Source organism: Microcaecilia unicolor, chromosome 5, assembly GCF_901765095.1.
Source record: "Microcaecilia unicolor chromosome 5, aMicUni1.1, whole genome shotgun sequence".
NCBI lineage: Eukaryota > Metazoa > Chordata > Amphibia > Gymnophiona > Siphonopidae > Microcaecilia > Microcaecilia unicolor.
In genome coordinates, this window is record NC_044035.1 from 196,053,862 (window position 1) to 196,078,380 (window position 24,519).

General features: G+C 46.0%; 1 protein-coding gene across 1 annotated transcript in view; it reads right to left on the reverse strand.

Annotated features, from left to right (window-relative positions):
- Window positions 1-24,519, reverse strand: part of ZDHHC1 (zinc finger DHHC-type containing 1) — a 433,998-nt gene that overhangs the window by 246,188 nt on the left and 163,291 nt on the right. The window contains exon 6 of the mRNA XM_030203691.1: window positions 14,216-14,374. Within this exon, the coding sequence (XP_030059551.1) occupies window positions 14,216-14,374 (159 nt within the window). The remainder of the gene's footprint in view (window positions 1-14,215; window positions 14,375-24,519) is intronic.

Sequence of the window (24,519 nt, forward strand, 5' to 3'; positions counted from 1 at the left end):
GGGCAGTCGTTCACGATGGCCCAGGAGACCGGCAAAATTTGCATAGCAAAAAGAAAGAGCCTTCCAGAATGCTGCGTTGTGCGAGCCGAACAAACCGCACATGCGCGAACGGCTTCCCTCCCGCAATGCGAGCGTGCCCTCCTCAGTTGAATAAAAAGCAAAAAGAGAACTGAAACAACTCCAATGGGGAGGAGGATGGGTATGTGAGAACAATCAGCCTGCTGTCCTCGGAGAATACCTGCTACAGGTATGTATCTTCACTTTCTCCGAGGACAAGCAGGCTGCTTGTTCTCACAATTGGGGTATCCCTAGCAACCAGGCTCACTCAAAATAATGAACATTGGTCAATTGGGCCTCGCAATGGCGAGGATACAACAGAGATTGACCTGAAAAGAAACACAACTAAGTGAGAATGCAGCCTGGAACAAAACAGAAATGGGCCTAGGAAGGTGGAGTTGGATTCTAAACTCTGAACAGATTCTGCAGCACCGACTGCCCAAACCGACTGTCGCGTCGGGTATCCTGCTGAAGGCAGTAGTGAGATGTGAATGTGTGGACTGATGACCACGTTGGAACCTTGCAAATCTCTTCAATAGAAGCTGACTTCAAGTAAGCCACTGACGCAGCCATGGCTCTGACATTATGAGCCGTGACATGGTCCTCTAGAGTCAGCCCAGTTTGGGCAGAAGTGAAGGATATGCAATCTGCCAGCCAATTAGAGATTGTGCGTTTTCCAAGGGGTCCTGTTGGGATTAAAAGAAACAAACATTTGGGCGGACTGTCTGTAGAGCTTTATCCGCTCCACGTAAAAGGCCAATGCTCTCTTACAGTCCAAGGTATGCAACTTGTCTTCACCAGGGCGGGTATGAGGACGGGGAAAGAATGTTGGCACGACAACTGACTGGTTCAGATGGAACTCCGACACCACCTTCGGCAAGAACTTAGGGTGAGTGTGGAGGACTACTCTGCTATGATGAAACTTGATATAAGGTGCATGCACTACCAAGGCTTGGAGCTCACTGACTCTATGAGCTGAAGTAACAGCCACCAAGAAAATGACCTTCCAGGTCAAGTACTTCAGATGGCAGGAATTCTGTGGCTCAAAAGGAGCTTTCATCAGCTGGATGAGAATGACGTTGAGATCCCATGACACTGGTGGAAGTTTGATAGGGGGCTTTGACAAAAGCAAACCTCTCATGAAGCGAACAACTAAAGGCTGTCCAGAGATAGGCTTACCCTCTACACATTGAAGATAAGCACTAACTGCACTAAGGTGAACTCTTATGGAGTTGGTCTTGAGACCAGACTCTGGTAAGTGTAGAAGGTATTCAAGCAGGGTCCGTGTAGGACAAGAAAAAGGATCTAGGGCCTTGCTGTCACACCAGACGGCAAACCTCCTCCATTTGAAAGAATAACACTTTTTCGTGGAATCTTTCCTGGAAGCAAGCAAGACTTGGGAGACACCCTCTGACAGGCCTAAAGAGGCAATTTCTAAGCTCTCAGCATGCAGGCCATGAGAGCCAGAGACTGGAGGTTGGTATGTAAAACGACCCTTCGTTCTGTGTGATGACGGTCGGAAAACACTCCAATCTCCACGGTTCTTCGGAGGACAACTCCAGAAGAAGAGGGAACCAGATTTGACGAGGCCAGAAGGGAGCACTGAGGATCATTGTTCCGTGGTCTTGCTTGAGTTTCAGCAAAGTCTTCCCTACTAGAGGTATGGGAGGATACGCATACAGAAGGCCTGTCCCCCAATGCAGGAGAAAGGCATCTGATGCTAGTCTGTCATGGGCCTGAAGTTTGGAACAGAATTGAGGGACCTTGTGATTTAACTGAGTGGCAAAAAGATCCACCGAGGGGGTGCCCCACGCTCGGAAGATCTTGTGGACAACGCCCATATTTAGCGACCACTCGTGAGGTTGCATGATCCTGCTCAACGGGTCGGCCAGACTGTTGTTTACGCCTGCCAGATAGATGGCTTGGAGAAACATGCCATGATGGCGTGCCCAAAGCCACATCCGGACAGCTTCCTGACACAGAGGGCGAGATCCGGTGCCTCTCTGCTTGCTGGTGTAATACATAGCAACCTGATTGTCTGTCTGAATCAGAATGATTAGAGTGGACAGCCAATCTGTGAAAGCCTTGAGAGCGTTCCAGATCGCTCATAATTCCAGGAGGTTGATCTGAAGACCCTTTTCCTGAAAGGACCAAGCTCCTTGAGTATGAAGTCCATCTACATGAGCTCCCCACCCCAGAAGGGATGCAACCGTCGTCAGCACTTTTTGTGGCTGAGGAATTTGGAATGAACGTCCCAAAGTCAAATTGAATCGAATGGTCCACCACTGAAGGGAACTGCAAAAGTCTGTGGAGAGATGGATCACATCCTCTAGATCCCCTGTGGCCTGGCACCACTGGGAAGCTAGGGTCCATTGAGCTGATCTCATGTGTAGGCTTGCCATGGGAGTAACATGAACTGTGGAGGCCATGTGTCCTAAAAGTCTCAACATCTGCCGAGCTGTGATCTGTTGAGACGCTCGAGCCAAGGACACGAGGGCCAGGAGATTGTCTACCCTTGCCTGGGAAAGATAAGCTCGAGACGTCCGTGCATCCAACAGAGCTCCAATGAACTCCAATTTTTGAACCAGGACAAGATGGGAGTTGGGATAATTGATCACGAACCCCAGTAGCTCTAGCACCCGAACAGTCATCCGCATGGACCATAGAGCGCCTGCCTCCGAGGTGCTCTTCACCAGCCAATCGTCGAGATAAGCGAACACATGCACTCCCAGTCTGCGTAGCGATGCTGCGACAACTGCCAGGCACTTTGTGAAGATCCTGGGCGCAGACTCGAGGCCAAAGGGCAGTCACAGTACTGAAAGTGCTGATTCCCCAGCTGAAACCGAAGATACTTCCTGTGAGCTGGGAGAATCGAGATGTGGGTAAAGGCATCCTTTAAGTCCAGAGAGCATAGCCAATCGTTTGCTGAATCATGGGAAGAAGAGTGCAGAGGGAAACCATTCTGAACTTTTCTCGGACTAGGAATTTGTTCAGGCCCTTAGGTCTAGGATGGGACGCATCCCCCCTGTTTTCTTTTGCACAAGAAAGTACCTGGAATAGAATCTCAGCCCTTCTTCCCCTGGTGGAACGGGTTCAACCGCTCTGGCCTTTAGAAGGCAGAGATTTCCTCTGCAAGTACCTGCTTGTGCTGGGAGCTGTAAGAATGAACTCCCGGTGGACAAATTTGGAGGCATGGATTCCAGATTGAGAGTGTATCCTAACCGGACTATTTGAAGACCCACCTGTCGGAGGTTATAAGAGGCCACTCTGGTGAAAAAAATATCAACCTCCCTCCGACCGGCAAGCCGTCCGGCACGGACACTTTTTCTGAGGCTATGCTGCACTAGAGCCAGTCAAAAGCCCGTCCCTTGCTTTTGCTGGGAGCTTTTGCTTAGTCACATGCCGTTGACGGGAAAGAGCCTGGACAGGCTGCCGAGAAGCAGGAGTGTACCTACACTATTGTAGGAATAGGGAGCCTTCCTCTTCCCTGCCAAAAAACCCTCCTAGATGAGGAGCTGGTAGCAGGAAGACGCCCGGACGGGAGAGAGAATCCATAGCCATCGTGGTGCTTTTTGATATGATCGACCATATCCTCTACTTTTTCGCCAAAAAGGTTATCCCCCCGGCAAGGAACATCTGCCATTCGCTGCTGGGTCTTATGATCCAGGTCAGAGACACGCAGCCATGAGAGTCTGTGCATCACTGTACCTTGAGCAGCTACTCAGAATGCCACATCAAAAGCGTCGTTACCCCTGGCCAGAAATTTACGACAAGCCTTCTGCTGTCTGACAACCTGGTGAAAAGGCTTGGCGAGCTCTGGAGGAAGTGCTTTGACCAAACTGGACAGTTGCCTCACCAAGTTCCGCAAGTGGATGCTCGTGTAGAGTTGGCAAGTTTGGATCTTGGCGGCAGCATAGCAGTTTTCCTCCCAAAAGAGTCCAAGGTCCTAGACTCTCTGCCTGGGGGCGCCGAGGCATAGTCTCTAGTACTCTTGGCTCTACTGAGAGCAGAGTCCACCACCATAGAATCATGAGGCAGTTGAGACTTCACCATTACAGGTTCTCCATGGACTCTATACTGAGACTGCTTTCTTGGGGACCACTGGATTAGAAAGAGGGAACGACCAATTTCGCATAAGAACTTCCCGAGTGTGTTATGCAAGGGAGCCGTTACAAGCTCTGTAGGTGGAGAAGGATAATCCAAGACTTCGAGCATCTCGGCCCTGAGCTCATCCACAACCTCCATAGGGAAGGGAATGTCCTTAGACATTTCCCGAACAAAGGAGGAAAAAGAAAGACTATCAGGTGGAGACAACCTTCTTTCAATTGGCGGAGTAGGATCAGAGGGGACCCCATATGACATCTTCCGAAAAGTATCTAGGATCTTCCTCCTCCTCCCATGAGTGCTCATCATCGGTATCAGACAAAAGCTCTCTAAGAGCAGCCCGAACCCAGCCTGTCTCGATGTCAAGGATCGACGACTTCGAGGAAGATGTCAAAAAGTCAACTCCTGCCTGGACTGCGGCAAAGCTTCCACCGCCGGCGTCGAGGGAGAATCGGCCCGGGTGGTTGCTGACGCCGGGGACCTCACCACAGGTGAAGGACCAGATGCCGCTTCCACAGTCGATGAAGAAGGCGCAAGCACCTCTGGCACCGAAGCAGACCGACGCAGCAGTCCCTTCAGAAGCTCTGGAAGAAGGGCACTGATACGCTCGTCGAGAGCTTCCATCGGAAAAGGCCGGGGGGCCAGTGCAGGAGTCGGTGGCTGAATCTAAGGGGGCTCGAGAGCCGGTACCAGGCTGCCAGATGAGTGGCGCATCGGCACCTCATGTATAGAGGGTGAGCGGTCCTTCCGGCGCCGACGCGGAATCCTCACGCCTCCTCGGGGCCGGGTCCCACAAAGGTCGGTCCCAGGGGGCCTGCATAGTAGGCCTCGAGACAGGTGGAGACCCACTCGATGCCTTGCTGCTCACAGCGCAATGTGGTCGCTCGGCAGCCATTACCTGCGCTCTCGAAGTCGATGCCGCCGACCTCGGTACTGATGATGATGCCGACGTCAAAGGACTGAACCGATCAGCAAGAAGTTTTTCGCGCTGAGCCTCTCGAGCAACTTGTGTCTGCTTTTCATCAAAGACACAGCTTACAAGCAGCTGGAGATGTTTCGGGTCCAAGGCACTGTAGACACCACACGTGGGGGTCGGTACCCGAGATGGTCCGGTTGCATCAAGTACAACGCTTGAAGCCGCTGGGTGTCCTCGATGACATGGACGGAAAAACGGCGGCTGTGAAATTAAAAGATGCGATTGTGCCAACAAAAAAGGCACAAATAAGAGAAAAAAGGAAAATCAACCCCAACCGCGCAGCCAAAAGTGGGCCGCAACGAAAAGAAAGAAAACTTATAAATAGTTGAGAAAACTAAGAAAATAAGGATACTAAACTACAATTTTAACTTTCAGAAAACTAAACAAAAGAAAGTATAATAAAAAGAAAAACTCACTACATGATCTCCTGGGCCGAAGGCAACACAGAATAAGAAAAACTCCGTGCTACCACCATCACGGAAAAAAAGCAACTGAGGAGGGCACAGTCGCGTCACGGGCGAGAAGCCATTCACGCATGCGCGGTGTGTTTGGCCCGCGCAACGCAGTGTTCTGGAAGGCTCTTTCTTTTTGCTATGCAAATTTTGCCAGTCTCCTGGGCCATCGCGGACGACGACCCAATCATGAGAACAAGCAGCCTGCTTGTCCTCGGAGAATACATTGAAAGCTTCTGCTCAGTGTGCGGCGGCTGCCAAAAAAGCAAATAGGATGCTAGGAATTATTACAAAAAGGCATGGTGAATATGACCGAAAACACGGTAATGCCTTTGTATCGCTCCATGGTGCGTCCGCACCTTGAGTATTGCGTTCAGTTCTAGTCGCAGTACCTCAAAAAAGATATAGCAGAATTAAAAAAAGGTTCAAAGAAGAGCAACCAAAATAAAAGGGGATGGAACTCCTCTCGAATGAGGAAAGGCTAAAGAGGTTAGGGCTCTTCAGCTTGGAAAAGAGAAGGATGAGGGGAGATATGATTGAGGTCTACAAAATCCTGAGTGGTGTAGAACGAGTAGAAGTAAATCGATTTTTTACTCGTTCCAAAAGTACAAACACTAGGAGATACTCGAGAAAGTTACATGGAAATACTTTTAAAACAAATTGTCACATATACACAGCAGGAACCTAGGTTTGTGAGCCCTTGGGCCACTGCCAAGGAGCAGCAGCGGCAGGAGAATCACCCCAACACCAGCTAAGGCAGACCGGAACTGGAACACAGTGGACTGGAGCAAGGCTTCACCTACACTTGGCCACCTTTCACCAAGAATTGAGCTCTGGGCTTCAGGCGGCCGGTAGGACTTGCAGGACAAGGCAGGACACAGCAGCAGGCTGACAAATAACAGGAACACTAGACACGCTGGGTTCCAGGAAAAACAGCATGCAAACGAACAATCCAGAAACAAGCCCGGTCAGGGCAGGCTCTAGACAGAAGAATAGTTCAATAAACAATCCGGGTCTGGGCAGGCAGCAGGCAGAAGAATAGTCCAATAAACATCCGGTTCTGGCATGCAGAAGAATAGTCCAATAAACAATCTGGGTCTGGGCAGGCGGCAGGCAGAAGAATAGTCCAAAAACAAGCAGAGTAAAAGTCACCAACACGAAAAGCACAAAGGCACTGCAACAACTCACACCAAAGGAATGCTCTGAAGAACACTGTTGCAAGGCAACTAGGAACTTACCAGGCGGTTAATAAAGGCAGGTCACAAGGAGTTCACCAGGTATGGGTGCTGCTTGGTTCCAAAAAAACTCTCAAAACAATCTGGAGAGCTGGAAGATCCGGACCGGACCAACATATCTTCTGGAACATGGGAAACGGTAAACCATCGCTTCGCAGCATTCCCCAGGTCTAAACCCTGGGGACCGAAGTGACTGCGAGCCAGGGACCTCTGCACAACCGTGACAGTATCCCTCCCTTAAGGCCTCCCCGGGCTTCTCGGGGGTCCGGGTTTCCCTGGATCTTCTGGGTGAAATTGGCTGGCCCGATAAGGTAGTCTTCCAATGTCCATATCCTTAGGCGCCGGCCGGGAGCTGGCCAGTTGAGGGCGGGACTGGGCTTTGTTCACCAAGCGGTGTTGAGTGCCTTGGCACTGGAGTGGAGCTACAGGCCATGGTTTGCTGCGAACTAGTCTTTTGATTCTTAGATCTCCGGCGCTCCGGATTGTCCTGAAGCTTAGGTCCTGGGGTCGACTTCTACGTAAAGTGCAGGATCCTGGCCCCAAGGAGGCGTCTCAGCAGTCCTGTTGGCCAGATCTTGAGACCTGGGCCCGTTACCGGATTCCACTTGGCACTGGCTGATCAGGGTAAGGCACATGCACAGGTCATCCCCCTTGTAAAAGTCTAGAGTCCTGAGAGTCACTAATATCCATCCATGCATCTGAATCCTGGTCCAACTGTTCGCCGACCACACTATCGGTGTCAGGGATGAAACAAGGTTTCGGCACGACTCGCCCAGTCCACGATCTCACCTTTACCCCAGTCTAGGACCGGGTTGTGTCTCTGTAGCCAGGGAAGACCTAAAACGATGGGTTGTACTGCTGAAGGAAGGACATATAGAGAGATATCCTCCCGGTGATCGCCAATCTGTAGGCTCACAGGCACCGTTTGAGTATTTACATAGCCTTGGATACTACCATACACCAAAAAATGCGGGATGGTCTTAGGTAGTTCTTGTGTAGGAATGTTCAGTTGCTGGACTAGAGATGCGATTATAAAGCTTCCACCTGCCCCAGAATCCAAAAAGATCTCAGTATGCTCCTGCTTATGACCTAGGTCAAGAACCGCTGGCATGAGAAACTGAGTGCGCAGAAGGTTAGAGGATTGGCTTACTACAGCTCCTGCAGTTAATCCTGGCCCTAAAGAGCCGGGTTTCTGTGGGCAGTTGACCGCGTAGTGTCCCGTCTCACCACAGTATAAGCAGAGGTTGAGGGTCCGACGTCGCTGTCTTTCTTGACTCGTGAGAGAGGTATGACCTAATTGCATGGGTTCTGCCGGTGGTTGCGGGGGAGTCTCCCGTGTACGAGGAGCCGGTGGTAGCCCTTGTTGGCTCGACGTCTTCATACCTATCCTTTCAATTGAACGCCGTTCTTTGCCCCGCTCCTGAAATCGAATATCAATCATAGTACACAGTTTAATCAGGTCATCCAGCCTGGTGGGAAGTTCGCGTCCGGCTAGCTCATCCTTAATCTGCGGTGCTAGCCCCTGCCAAAAGGTTGCGAGCAGACTCTCATTATTCCAGTCCAATTCAGAGGCCAAGGTGCAGAACCTAATCGCATAGTCCCCTAAGGTCTAGGTTCCCTGTTTGTGTCTCAGGAGTGCAGAAGTAGCTCAAGTAACCTTCCCTGGTCAAACACTCGTTTGAAGTGCTCCACGAAGCCCCGGAAATCCTGAAGCACCGGATCGTTCTTTTCCCAAAGCGGGGACGCCCAATCTAAGGCTTGGCCGGACAGCAGGGACATTATATAAGCTATCCGGGTTCTCTCCGTAGGAAAATCTTGGGCCTGGAGCTCAAAAATTATTTCGCACTGGTTAAGAACCCTCTACAGCCCTTGGGATTTACCATCATATCTAGGAAGTGACTTTAGACCGATTCCTGATGTGGCCGGAGCTCTCGCTGGTGCTAAACCGGAGGCGTCCGCTGCGGCCCCCATAGAGGCCGCCATCAGTCGCTCAAGCTGCTCCATACGTGCTCCCAACGTATGAAGTATCCTGGCATGCTCCTGCAGCGCCTGCGTGAGGGATGATACCTCCGAGCTTATGGCCTTGCAAACTGTCACGTATACACAGCAGGAACCTAGGTTTGTGAGCCCTTGGCCACTGCCGAGGAGCGGCAGCGGCAGAGAATCACCCCAACACCAGCTAAGGCAGACCGAACTGGAACACAGTGGACTGGAGCAAGGCTTCACCTACACTTGGCCACCTTTCACCAAGAGTTGAGCTCTGGGCATCAGGCGGCCGGTAGGACTTGCAGGACAAGGCAGGACACAGCAGCAGGCTGACAAATAACAGGAACACTAGACACATGCTGGGTTCCAGGAAAAACAGCATGCAAACGAACAATCCAGAAACAAGCCGGGTCAGGGCAGGCTCTAGACAGAAGAATAGTCCAATAAACAATCCGGGTCTGGGCAGGCAGCAAGCAGAAAAATAGTCCAATAACAATCCGGGTCTGGGCAGGCAGCAGGCAGAAGAATAGTCCAATAACAATCCGGGTCTGGGCAGGTGGCAGGCAGAAGATAGTCCAAAAACAAGCAGAGTAAAAGTCACCAACACGAAAAGCACAAAGGCACTGCAACAACTCACACCAAAGGAACGCCTCTGAAGAACACTGTTGCAAGGCAACTAGGAACCTTACCAGGTGGTTAATAAAGGCAGGTCACAAGGGAGTTCACCAGGTATGGGTGCTGCTTGGTTCCAAAGAACTCCCAAAACAATCTGGAGAGCTGGAAGATCCGGACCGGACCGGACCGGACCAGACCGGACCAGCATATCTTCTGGAACATGGAAAACGGTAAACCATCACTTCGCAGCATTCCCCAGGTCTAAACCCCGGGGACCGAGGTGACTGCGAGCCAGGGACCTGGGCACAACCGTGACACAAATAGGTGGAAATATTTTTCACATCAACGAATAGTTAAACTCTGGAACTCTTTGTCGGAGGATTGTGGTAACAGCGGTTAGTGTATCTGGGTTTAAAAGGTTTGGACAAATTCCTGAAGGAAAAAATCCAAGGGAAGCAACTGCTTGCCCTGAGATTTGTAGTATGGAGTGTTTGCCACGATCTGGATTTCTGCCAGGTACTTGTGATCTGACTTGGCCACTGTTTGGAAAATAGGATACTGGGCTAGATGGGCCATTGGTCTGACCCAGTATGGCTACTCTTATGTATATTCTTATGACACACGTTAACAGGCACAATGGTCAGGCCCTAAACACTGAAGACATCAAGAATGGGTGTCTGATTGCATCGGGTACAGCGATTAAAGCCACTGGGAGCTTTTATGGACACGAAAGAGAAAAATTCTGCAGCCAATCAAATAATGCTATGGTGCCATAAAAGGGGCAAGGCACCAAGAATAAAAAACAACGAGAGAACGCACACAAAGTCAAGGCCTAAAAACGGCCCAGTGACGCAAGAAAAATAAAGGAAGCTATAAGCAGGGAAAATGTACTATAAACAATAAAGGAGGAGGGAACCCGAACATGGGAACACCAAAAAATAGCGAACAAAAATATGTCAAAAGGCATTCAGAAAACTCTTCACACCGAGCAGTGTGAAGAGCAGGCGCGATAAAAACTGTGGCAACTTAACTCTCATAGCGGACAGGAAGGCACTCGCACATGTGCAGTGCAGCATGCCTTGCACACTACAAAAGCTCTTTTGAAGGTTGTTAAAAGTTCCAGACTGGGCAATGTGGGATCGTGTTATCACCCAATTGTGAGAATTATGGCCTGCTTGTCCTCAGAGAAACTGATTTACAATGGTTTAATTTTCTTTTAACAGCAGGTTTACATTCCTGCTTTGCTTACAATTCTAACAGGTAGCAGAGCATTAGCTCCTAGGCATGATACACCCCCACTCCACAACCACCACCATAGCTGCACGTTCCCATGCACCTTCCTACACACCTATATCCACCTTTTCCAGCTCTCTCCTTAAACACATATACCACCTTTTTTCCAGCCTCCCACATCTCATCCACAGCCCCTCACTCACTTCATCCATCTTTATTCCAGCCTCCCCCACCCCCCCATGCCTCTTACCAGATGCTCTTCCCTTTTCCAGCTGTATTCTGGTTCAAAATCCTCAGTCCCTCTGAACAAAGATGTCTGATTCCAGCTGCCCCTCAATCCCACCCCTCAATGTAATTCTCCAGATGAGCCAGCAAGAGGAGTCTCTTAGTACTTAATGGTTCAACATCCTCTCTCTCAATGGAGTTGCATAGCAATACCTCTATTCTGGACAAGAGCTATTTCATACATTTAAAGGCTACAGAGGGGTAGAGGCATGGGGGTGTATGGTGTTCTCAGACATGCCCATTTATGTCACATATATGGCCCAGTTACAGAATTGCCTTTTAAGGGCCTAAAACTGAGTCCTTAAATTTAGGTCTGCTATTCACTCATCTAGCATTAGGATTCCTAAATTTGGTGTCTAGTGCCCTAGTCCTAACCACTTTTAGGTAACTAGTACAAGCACGTACTAAATTTATGAACTCAGGGAACTTTTTCCAGTTTTAGATACCTAACTGCTTAAGTGAGGTGCGTAGATTGCTTGAATATTGACCTCTTTGAAAATGCTGCATTACGGGAAGAGCAACTTTCATCCATCCTGCCTAGTGCTGGACCTACACAGTGCAACTTAGGCTGTAATACAGATTCAGCACTAAAGAGAAGGTAAGAAAACAATTCAAAATTTAGCATAGTTTATTGCTTTAAGAGAAATTGAATGCATAGCTCATATGCATAAATTTCCCTGCTCACCACACTACAAACGGAGGTCTCATGAGGCCGTTGCGCGATGTCTCAGCAGACATTTTAGAAAAGCAGTGGTATTGAAAGCAGCAGCAGTGATGTGGGGGGCGTGTCAAGATGGCGGATTACTAGAAGGACGCTCTGTCATGTCGCTGAGATTTTCCCTGGTGGATACGATTTTTCTTATTGAGAAAGTTTTTCTTTAAACGTTCAAATATGCCTCACACCAAGAGGAAAGGGGTACTTAAGGGTTTACCGACGATAAACCCCAATAATGCCCTTACCCAGACGACACTGGACAGATTCGCCACTAGCACTCCTCGTCAAACCGGCTCGAGTTTGATTCCCGCGGGGGGAGAAAATGGTGGAGTTTCTCCCTCACAGGAAATAGTAACAACTTTGTCCTCGCCGGATGTTAACCCGCCACCATGCCCTGCAGGACTCAGAAGTGGGCTAGAATCCCTTGAGACGTCCGAAAGTGGCGCAACGGGATCTCCTATCGTCGGAGCTCAGTCTGAAACCCTCGGAGATACCAGCAAGTCGAGCTTGCGGCTCCCATGGCAGCAACATAGACTCTATTCGGGAGGCTTTACAATCTTTGACTACCTCAGTTGCTCAAATGGTGAGTAAATTGGACTTTTTGACAAGTGCATTTGAAACTTTCAAAAAAGAATCGGCTGAAAACAATAATGCTGTACAACAAGATCTTTCCACTCTAAAGCAGAAGACAGAAGCCCTTGTTAAGGATAAATTAATGACTCATCGTAAGATTGAGCAGTTTGAAAACTATAATAGACGTTTAAATCTGCGTTTGTTGAATTTTCCCAGATCCATAGAAATGGACGCTATGACTTGTTTAAGAAGTATTTGGCTGAAATTCTTCAGTACTCTCCAGAATCTTTTCCTCCAGTTAATAAATTTATTATTTGCCTGCTACAAAAAACTCTGGGAGTTTGAAGGAAACACAGGCAATACAGAATTTAACTGCTCTCTTAGAACGCTCTGAATTGAAATACTTGAAAGAAGAACACTACTTGTATCATTGGTCTTTGAACAGGACTTAATTCAATATGAAACTTTACTTCAAAAATTTAACAAAAGTCTTTTTGGGTGAGAAAATATGGATATATCCTGATGTGGTAAAAACCACACAGGATAGGAGAAAAGCTTTTCTTTTATTTAGAGAGGATATTCGAAATTTGGGAGCTCGATTTACCTTGTCTTACCCGTGCAAATGCATGATAACTTACTTGGATAAAAAATATGTATTTTTCGAACCTGAGCAGCTGAAAGTTTTTGTAGAAATGAAGAAAATAACCAGATAGACTCTGATGTTAAGAGAACTAGGTTTAACGAATGTATAATAAGGAGTAAATCAGGCCTTTCATTTGTTTATTATAAGTTACCTTAGATTGAAATCCACCAGTTTTCTTTCCTCACGCCCCCACAATTTTCAATGGTGGTCTAAGAAGAGTATTGATTTTTCTTTTTCCTTTTAATTTAAAGGAGTTGATATTGTATATTTTTGGAAATTATATGGTCTGTTTTTCTTTAGCAAGAGTTTAACTTGTATTATATTGAAATTATAAATAAATAAATTAAAAAAAAAAAAAGAAAGCAGCAGCAGTGAGCAGGACACAGTGGGGTTCTTTCCAGCCTGAAGAGGCCACTAGACCATCAGGGCACATTAAGGTACACTCGGGGAGGGGGGCAGGCCAGGGCAGCTAATCTTTATCACCATTACTGCGGGGATAAATTAATCGTGGTTCTCACTGAAGTAGTACCGTATAATTTTAAGATGCTGGCTTGCATCTGATTGGGCCTGAACATCCAGTCCTAGCTCAGCTGTTTTTGGGACCGGAAGTTTGGGCCCAATCAGCTACAAGTAGCGGCATGGAAAATACTTTTTTTGAAAAGATACTTTCTAAACTTGTACTTCATTACAAAGTACAAAAATACAGCTTAAGTAAAAAGTATTGTAAAAAAAATTTTAACTTGCTACAAAAGTACTGCCAACTGTACTTAAGTACTGTAATAAAGTACAAGTACTTCGTTACTACCCATCTTTCTCACTTAACACTTCATTGCCTCGGGTACAACTTTGATTGTGAGCCCTTCAGGAACAGGGAAATACCTATCGTACCTGAATGTAACTTGCCTTGACTTACAAATATAAAAAGGCATGAACCAAATTATAATAAAATACAACTGTATTTGTATTTATTAGTATTTGATCACCATTTGCAAGAACTTCATAGCAATGTACAAAGTCCAATATAAAAAAAGGCTGTAAAAACATATCAAAATGAAAGATTTAAAAACAAAAAAATCAAAAACTGAGACAAGAGGGAAGGGAATGCATAGGCACAACAGCAATTATCCAGAATAACATAACAAAAAAATATTGGACACACAAGGAGGGGCAAACAAACAAACTGAGTGTCTCCGAAAGGGAATGAAAAATTCTTCACACATATGCCACAAACTTATAAGGTTTTGTTTGGAAAAATACATATGGATGAAAAATGTAGCTGTTGAGATGTTTCTATATAATTTAAGAGTGGGTGCTTGGTACGGTGATTGAAAGAATACATACTGAGATAGATGTGGAAGCTCAGGAGTTGTCCTAAGAGCACCAAAGTGAGGAGACCCAGAACAACCACCAGTGCAGCTAGGGATAAAATTGCAGGAGCTTGTGTTTTCACAGGAGCTGCAGGCAGAAACACAAACCAGACATCTGTATGGTTCTTTAGCACTGTAAAACAAATACAACAATGGAATGAAAGCAAAGAAATAATCCCCTAATTACAATAACACAAAGACACTGCATTACCATCCTAGGCAAGAAGCCAAGGCATGCAATCAGAGAACAGGTCAGCCAAGTTCAAGGCTTGAAAAACTTCATCAGGATTTACTCACGAAGGACGAAATGTATTTGCCATGAACTCCTTGTGTTCCCACATTACACCATGCCATTTTGGGGGGGGGGGGGGAGGGTCAGGTGGCACGAGTACAAACTAAGGTGAGTGCAGCCTTCTCTCCCCTTTCCTCCTCTAAGCCCCCCCCCACCCACCCACCATTCTTTAGCTTTGATCATTCTCTTTCTGTCTCTCTCAACTGCCCGTAAACAGATGCTCTCCTCTTGTCTCTCTCTACCTATCATAAGTGGTCTCTCTACTTCCACACCCTCTCATTCCTCTTCTACACCTCTCATCCCACTGTTACAGCTCTCTCTCTCTCTGTATCCTGGAGTGCTGACCAGACCCAAAGTTGCAGATTCCGCTTCTTCCTGCCAAAGCCCAATCAGAGCTGAAGATACAGAAAAAAAAATCAGCTTGCCCCAGGTTAAGTAGAATTTTTCAAACCCTGTACACATTTATTACCAAACCACACAACATAACAATTCTAAGCATTTTTTTAAAACTATGCTACATACTTTTGGTACAGTGAAACATAAGAACATAAGAGTAGCCATACTGGGTCAGACCAATGGTCCATCTAGCCCAGCAACCTGTTTTCCAAACAGTGGCCAAGTCAGGTCACAAGTACCTGGCAGAAACCCAAATCGTAGCAACACTCCATACTACAAATCCCAGGGCAAGCAGTTGCTTCCCTTGGACTTTTCCTCCAGGAATTTGTCCAAACCCTTTTTAAACCCAGATACGCTAACCGCTGTTACCACATCCTCCAGAAAAGAGTTCCAGGGCTTAACTATCCGTTGAGTGAAAAAATATTTCCTCCTATTTGTTTTAAAAGTATTTCCATTATAACTTCCTTGAGTGTCCCTTAGTCTTTGTACTTTTGAAACGAATAAAAAATCGATTTACTTCTACTTGTTCTACACCATTCAGAATTTTGTAGACCTCAATCATCCATCTCTTTTCCAAGCTGAAGAGCCCTAACCTCTTTAGCCTTTCCTCCTATGAGAGGAGTTCCATCCCTTTTATCATTTTGGTCGTTCATCTTTGAACCTTTTCTAATTCTGCTATATCTTTTTTGAGATACGGCGATCAGAACTGAACATCACATTATATTCATCATAAAACACTGCTTTTCATTATGAAAGGTCTGTTCTGCAAAAAAGCAAGTGGCCTTGAAAGTCAAAAGCAGTCAGTGATAGGTTTAGCCCATAGTATTGTTGGCACAACCCTACCCTTCTCATTTCTCTTTGGGCCACTATATTTTTTGTATTTTGCATCTCTAAGTCTGTCCCTCTATCCTCCCCATCTCCCTTCAAGGCTTCATAGCCCATGGCATGAAGAAGGAAAAAGGCACCAGAAGCCTTCAATTCCAGAAAAAGTCCTTTATCAGTCAAATAAACTGATGCTGTATATTACTGATGCGACACGGGACATGTTTTGGCACTAAATGCCTGCATCAGGGGTCGTACAACATAAAAGTTCAAAATGACATAGCCCTGATAGGTCAATTATCATTACTAGAAGCCTGATGTTGGGCTATGTCATTTTGGACTTTTATGTTGTACGACCTCTGATGCAGGCATTGAGTGCTGAAACACTGCCCATGTTGGGTCAATGATGTACAGCATCAGTTTATGCAACTGATTAAAGGACCTGTTCCGGATTTGAAGGCTCTTGGTGCTTTTTTCCTTGTACTGTTTGTTGTGTGCTTCGGATCCCTCTCTGTACTGCTGACCATGGCATGAAGACACAGGGCAGCAGACCCTTGCCCCAAAGGAATTGAATAGGAAGACATTCAGCTCCACATATCATCAGGGTACAGCACAGGAGGCCATAGTTCGAGCTCTGCAAGCAGCAATACATTTTTTGGTCCCAGGGACATCTGGGAAGCCAAAAACTGTGCAGAAGTCAGGATATCTTCTGCCTTAGATATCTAATTCCTTACTTATCTCTACGCAACGCGTAATCATCAGTGTAAGTAGACAGCTATGAAAGACTGGGCTGTTTTAAGATAGTAAAAATTCCCCACAGACTTCATATCCTGCCTGCAATACACCTATAGTGGGCTTGAGAGATCCTGTATATCACATTTGGATAACTCTTATGCTGGTGCAATGAAAAGCACAATAAATATATCTTATCATGTTTTGTCAATATATATGTAGTTATTAGAGGTGGGCATTTAACGCGTTATTAAAACAAATTTAACGCGCCCCCCCTCCCCCAGCGTCCCTCAACTTGGCTGTTAAAAATACCAGGTGGCAGCAGTGATTCAGATTCACTGTCCACCATTGGCCCTGGAGTCTCCTCTCTATCACATCCTGCCCCTGAGGAAACAGGAAATTACGTTAGACAGGGTGAACAGAGACTCCAGGGCCAGCGGTAGACAACGAATGTGACTCATTACTGCTGCCTGGCGATCTCTAGTAGGTAGGCTGTGGTAGACTGGGGAAAGGGGTTTGAGAGCAAGCGAGCAGGGATGGGGAGATAGAAAGATAGAAGTGGAAATCAGGAGACATGTGGGACTTGAGGAAGGGAGTGACGGTGGACAACAGAAGGCAGGAAGGGAAAGACGTTTTAAGTGGAAGAAGGGAAGAAGAAATGCTGGAAAACAGGAGGCAGGTATCAAGTGGCTCAAAAGGCGTTTTCAGCAGCTGGGTAACACTGAAATCCCATGATACTGGCTTAATGAGAGGCTTCAAAAAAGCAAGACCACAACTAAAGGCTGTGCAGAGACGGGTTACCTTCAGCTCGATAATAGTAACCGCCAACTGAATTAAGGTAAACTCAGAGTTGGTTTTGAGATCTGACTCTGAAAGGTGTAGAAGGGATCTAAAGCCGTGCCTCACACCAGACGGCAAAACCTTTCCATTTAAAGCCTTATGACTTTCTAGTTGAAGCTCTTTTGAAAGCCAACAAAACCTGAGAAACATTGACAAATCCAGAGAAGCCACTGTTCCACATTGCCCTTGATTTTAGAAAGTGTATCTAAATTTTTTCCTGAGACCACACCCCCTAGGTGTGATACCCATCTATATGACCTTTCCTAAACTAGTTTGGATGCACCTGTTGAAAACATTTCCTGAAACTGAGGAAATTCTGAAGGGCACCCCTTTCTCCAGGCTAGAATTATTTGTCAATCAACACAGTAAGACTCATACTGGACTGGTGACAATTATTACATCTTGAAGGATCTTCCTGGACTGAGTCCACTAAGTTGACAAGGTCCACTGGAGGCACTTCAAATGAAGGCGTGCCAAGAGAGCTACATGCACTGTGAATTTATGTGGCCTAGCATCTCAACATTTTTCCAGTTGGTACTCGCTGATTCTTGACTTTCTCCTAATATGGATGCCAAGTTGTAGAAGAAAGGCAGTTGCCTGAGGTGTGTTTAGCAAGGCTTCACTAAAAGTCTCCCATTCAAAACTGGCACCACCCAGCCTTGATTTTCTCCTACTATAATCACTTGCTCTATCCCCCATAACACCACTGCTGGGAAAGGGATAAAAGATTTGATCAATCCCCACTCCTTGTCCTCCCCACACTTTACTGTACTAGAGGATCTCAATCTACATATGGATGACGTCAACTAATCTTGCACTGAATCTTTACTTTCACTTATAAATGATATCATAGGCATCCAATATAAAAGACTTGAGGAGGCTAAGCCTACCCAGCGCAGAACAACACAACAGGAAAGACAGAGCAAGAATCTGGACATGTCATCTTCTTCAAATTTCTGCACCACTGCTTCCCCTACTCTCCCACACTGTGGTAGTCGGCACTGTAATGATTGCAGCAGGCCTGCCACCTCTGACGCAATTCCTGCTTCCACAAGGGTGGGATGCATCACAGGATGAAGGCTGAGTCCTTGAGGCAGGCCTGCTGTGATCTCTAGAGCGTAGACCGCTACGATAGCACTGCACATTGCAGCAGGAAGACATTAAAGGCAAGTGTGGGATTGCTACTTTGGGGGAGGGGAAGGGAAGGAAAAGAGTGGGACTAGGGAGAGACTGAAACCAGGTGGGGGTGTCCAGGAGGAGGGCAAGAGAAGAGACAGGGAAAGATGTTGGCTGGAATCAGGGCCGTGCCTAGGGTCTCTGGTGCCCCCCTGCAGACTATCGGTTGGCGCCCCCCCCCAGCAGAGCAGGAACAGAAGGGAGCAGGCAAGTAAGCCGGACCTCAGGAAAAAATAGCACTGTATGTATCCCTCATTGATAAGTCTCTGACTCTAAAGTTTAGCAATTTCATTAAAGCAAAATGTATTTTCACATATCACATCCTATCCAAGGAGAATGTTTTATATATGTCACCCGTCTGTGGTAAAACTTCACACAGTATCAAAATACCTCTAATATGTAGTCGTGCCAGCCGAGGAAACTAACTGTGCTCAGCTCACAAGAGACAGAGTGAACATAAAATAAAACTTCATCCTTAAAAGATAATATCGGATGAATGCATGAAGGTGAATATGAATTCCTGTGAATGGAATCAATTTGATTTACAATAAATCCAGATACTACTCCCTCATATATGTAACAAAAAATTATTTAAGTGGAATGGAATTGTTTGACTGTACTGGTAAACAGAAAGAAATACTCTATTGCATTCTAATCTCCTTTGCACCAAAGGATATAATTCAGATCAAACATTTATCTCTGATCAACTATCTCAGATCAAATATTTATTTCAGATCAAATATTAAGGTTTCCTTGCTTACAGTCACTTAAATCTACCTAGCCTTTATATAGCTTATAGGATTTAAACACTCTTAAACTGAAATTCACCCTTTTCTATTCTTCATAAACTTCAAGTAATCCTGAAATATTCAGATCCTTTTCTCACTAGAGAAACTTCAATCGCCACCAATCTCTTTTCACTTATATTTTCTCATTTACCACAATCAGGCACTCTTTTATAACTTCAGTCAACAAACACAGGAAGTCACAGCTGGATGTCTCTCTTGGCAAAGGACAGCTCTCACTCTAAGTACATAAGTAGTGCCATACTGGGAAAGACCAAAGGTCCATCTAGCCCAGCATCCTGTCACCGACAGTGGCCAATCCAGGTCAAGGGCACCTGGCACGCTCCCCAAACGTAAAAACATTCCAGACAAGTTATACCTAAAAATGCGGAATTTTTCCAAGTCCATTTAATAGCGGTCTATGGACTTGTCCTTTAGGAATCTATCTAACCCCTTTTTAAACTCCGTCAAGCTAACCGCCCGTACCACGTTCTCCGGCAACGAATTCCAGAGTCTAATTACACGTTGGGTGAAGAAAAATTTTCTCCGATTCGTTTTAAATTTACCACACTGTAGCTTCAACTCATGCCCTCTAGTCCTAGTATTTTTGGATAGCGTGAACAGTCGCTTCACATCCACCCGATCCATTCCACTCATTATTTTATACACTTCTATCATATCTCCCCTCAGCCGTCTCTTCTCCAAGCTGAAAAGCCCTAGCCTTCTCAGCCTCTCTTCATAGGAAAGTCGTCCCATCCCCACTATCATTTTCGTCGCCCTTCGCTGTACCTTTTCCAATTCTACTATATCTTTTTTGAGATACGGAGACCAGTACTGAACACAATACTCCAGGTGCGGTCGCACCATGGAGCGATACAACGGCATTATAACATCCGCACACCTGGACTCCATACCCTTCCTAATAACACCCAACATTCTATTCGCTTTCCTAGCCGCAGCAGCACACTGAGCAGAAGGTTTCAGCGTATCATCGACGACGACACCCAGATCCCTTTCTTGATCCGTAACTCCTAACGCGGAACCTTGCAAGACGTAGCTATAATTCGGGTTCCTCTTACCCACATGCATCACTTTGCACTTGTCAACATTGAACTTCATCTGCCACTTGCACGCCCATTCTCCCAGTCTCGCAAGGTCCTCCTGTAATCGTTCACATTCCTCCTGCGACTTGACGACCCTGAATAATTTTGTGTCATCGGCGAATTTAATTACCTCACTAGTTATTCCCATCTCTAGGTCATTTATAAATACATTAAAAAGCAACGGACCCAGCACAGACCCCTGCGGGACCCCACTAACTACCCTCCTCCACTGAGAATACTGGCCACGCAATCCTACTCTCTGCTTCCTATCTTTCAACCAGTTCTTAATCCATAATAATACCCTACCTCCGATTCCATGACTGCAATTTCTTCAGGAGTCTTTCGTGCGGCACTTTGTCAAACGCCTTCTGAAAATCCAGATATACAATATCAACCGGCTCCCCATTGTCCACATGTTTGCTTACCCCCTCAAAAAAATGCATTAGATTGGTGAGGCAAGACTTCCCTTCACTAAATCCGTGCTGACTTTGTCTCATCAGTCCATGTTTTTGTATATGCTCTGCAATTTTATTCTTAATAATAGCCTCCACCATCTTGCCCGGCACCGACGTCAGACTCACCGGTCTATAATTTCCCGGATCTCCTCTGGAACCCTTCTTAAAAATCGGAGTAACATTGGCTACCCTCCAGTCTTCCGGTACTACACTCGATTTTAGGGACAGATTGCATATTTCTAACAGTAGCTCCGCAAGTTCATTTTTTAGTTCTATTAATACTCTGGGATGAATACCATCAGGTCCCGGTGATTTACTACTCTTCAGCTTGCTGAACTGACCCATTACATCCTCCAAGGTTACAGAGAATTTGTTTAGTTTCTCCGACTCCCCCGCTTCAAATATTCTTTCCGGCACCGGTGTCCCCCCCAAATCCTCCTTGGTGAAGACCGAAGCAAAGAATTCATTTAATTTCTCCGCTACGGCTTTGTCCTCCTTGATCGCCCCTTTAACACCATTTTCGTCCAGCGGCCCAACCGACTTTGGCCGGTTTCCTGCTTTTAATGTATCTAAAAAAATTTTTACTATGTATTTTTGCTTCCAACGCTAATTTCTTCTCAAAGTCCTTTTTTGCCCTCCTTATCTCCGCTTTGCATTTGGCTTGGCATTCCTTATGATCTATCCTGTTACTTTCAGTTGGTTCTCTTCTCCACTTTCTGAAGGATTGTTTTTTTGGCTCTAATGATTTCCTTTATCTTACTGTTTAGCCACGCCGGCTGACGTTTAGTCTTTTTTCCCTTTTTTCTAATACGTGGAATATATTTGTCCTGAACCTCCAGGATGGTGTTTTTAAACAGCATCCACGCCTGATGCAAGTTTTTTACTCTGCGAGCTGCTCCTTTCAGTCTTTTTTTCACCATTTTTCTCATTTTGTCGTAATCACCTTTTCTATAGTTAAACGCTAGCGTACTTGATTTCCTAGTTTCACTTCCTTCAATGCCAATATCAAAACCGATCATATTATGATCACTGTTATCAAGCGGCCCTCGTATCGTTACCCCCTGCACTAGATCATGAGCACCACTAAGGACTAAGTCTAGTATTTTTCCTTCTCTTGTCGGCTCCTGAACTAGCTGTTCCATGAAGCTGTCCTTGATTTCATCAAGAAATCTTATGTCCCTTGCGTGTACAGATGTTACATTAACCCAGTCTATATGCGGGTAATTGAAATCCCCCATTATTATTGTGTTGCCCAGTTTGTTTGCGTCCCTGATTTCCTTTAACATTTCCGCATCCGTCTGTTCGTCCTGGCCAGGCGGACGGTAGTACACTCCTATCACTATCCTTTTCCCCTTTGCACATGGAATTTCAATCCACAGTGATTCCAAGGAGTGTTTTGTTTCCTGCAGAATTTTCAATCTATTTGATTCAAGGCTCTCGTTAATATACAATGCTACCCCTCCACCAATCCGATTCACCCTATCACTACGATATAATTTGTACCCCGGTATGACAGTGTCCCACTGGTTATCCTCCTTCCACCAGGTCTCAGAGATGCCTATTATATCTAATTTTTCATTTAGTGCAATATATTCCAACTCCCCCATCTTATTTCTTAGGCTCCTGGCATTCGCATATAGACATTTCAAACTATGTTTGTTGTTCCTAAGTACATCATGCTTAGTACTTGACAGTATTAATTGGCAATCTTTTGTCTGATTTTTATTGTTATTTAAAGATACCCGATCTACTACAATCTCTTTTGCAACCTCACTATCAGGATACTCTATCTTCCCTGTTATGGTGATATCTTTGAAAGATACCTTATCCCGAACCATGCTCTTTTGAGCGACTGTCGGCCTTCCCCCACTCTGTTCACTTCCCGGGCAGATTTCTTAACAGAAGCTGATCATCCAATCAGAGAGCTCTATTTGAATGCAGATTAACATACAGACACTCATGGGAATGTTTAGTGAAAAACACCGGACTAATTTGCATATGATTTAAACAAATCTGAGCATATGACAACCAAGTACAGACTCCCAGCACCTGAATTCTGCAATTAGATTTAAGGCAAATACTTTTAAAACTTATTTTTAGCACTTTTAAAATTTCAGGTTCTCTTTAATTTGAATGCTGTTTCAAGCTCTGAAACTCACCCTGACTGAGGAGCTAGTCCCAAACCGAAGCATAAATAGCAATCTGGTTGTATTCTCACGTAACTTGAAGAGTGTGCCTGCCTCAATTAATACTGCTCCTTTGCATAAAAAGGGGAGGGCAGCGGAGATAGGAGAATCACAAGTTCAGGTGAAAGATTTTGCAAGTGAGCAGACGGACGGCAGGGCAGTGGCGCCCCTCGAAGGCAAGCGCGCTTACCTCGCTTACCGCATCAGCAGGGCCCTGGCTGGAATGGACACAGACCTGGGAAGGGGATTGTAGGGGAGACAGAGAGAGAGACATGCAAGTTCTGCTCTGATGGACCGGGGGGGGGGGCAGGGAAAGATGCTGGATGGAATGGACACTGACCTTGGGGGGGAGAGGGAAAGGGAGAGAGAGATATGCAAGTAATGCTCTGGAGAACCTGGATAGGGAAGGGGACAGGAAAAAAGGTTGGACTAGGGAAAGAGAGACAGGATTGAATAGAAGAAAAAGGGACAGATACTGGCCCCAGAGTAGGGGGAGGGACAGAAGGGAAGAGGTGCTGGACTTAGGAAGGAAAGTGGAGTCAGGTGGACCAGTGGAGGAGGGGGATGGAGACAGAAAAAGAGACAACTGGACTGGGGGAGGGGAACAGAGAGAAATAGATGCTGGATGGAAAAGAGGAGGAAAGACACTGGATGTAGGAGGGAGAAATACTGGACTATGAAGGAGTGGTGGGAATTGAGAGGGAAAAATACTGGCCACAAATTAGTGGATGCAGGAGAAAAAAAGAGAGTCACAGAGACAGAGAAGAGATGCTGGGCATGGAGGAGCACAGAAGGGCAATGCTGGTTAGAGAGGGGATAGGGACACATAGGTGCAATGTTGGACATGGGGGATTGGGACACAAGGGCAATTGCAGATCACAAGGATAGGGACACAGAGGAAATGCAGGACAGGTAAAGGTAGGTACATAGAGGGGCAATGCAGAACATAGGAGAGGATAGGGACACCAAGAGGGCAGATTCTGAACATGGAGAAAAGAATAGAGACAGGAACACAGAGAGGAGATATTGGTCAGAACAGATTTATCTATTTATTTATTTGTTACATTTGTATCCCACATTTTCCCACCTATTTGCAGGCTCTGTAAAGGCGCCTGTAAAGGCGTTCGCCAAGTATGGTAGAGGAACAAATACAAGGTGGTGATGTGGTCGAATAAGGTAGGTATGTTTCAGGCACATTAGGATCGAAGATAGGGAAGGTTATATAGTGTCCAATATGATCTTTGGTTTTGCTGTGTTGCAGAGTATAGGTCTTTATGTTGGGTCGGTAAGGTACGCCTTTTTGGACAGGTTGGTTTTTAGTGATTTCCTGAAGTTTAGATGGTCGTAGATTGTTTTCACAACTTTTGGCAGTGCGTTCCATAGTTGTGTGCTTATATAGGAGAAGCTGGATGCATAGGTTGCTTTGTATTTGAGTCCTTTGCAGTTTGGGTAGTGGAGGTTTACGTATGTTCATGATGATCCGGTTCTGTT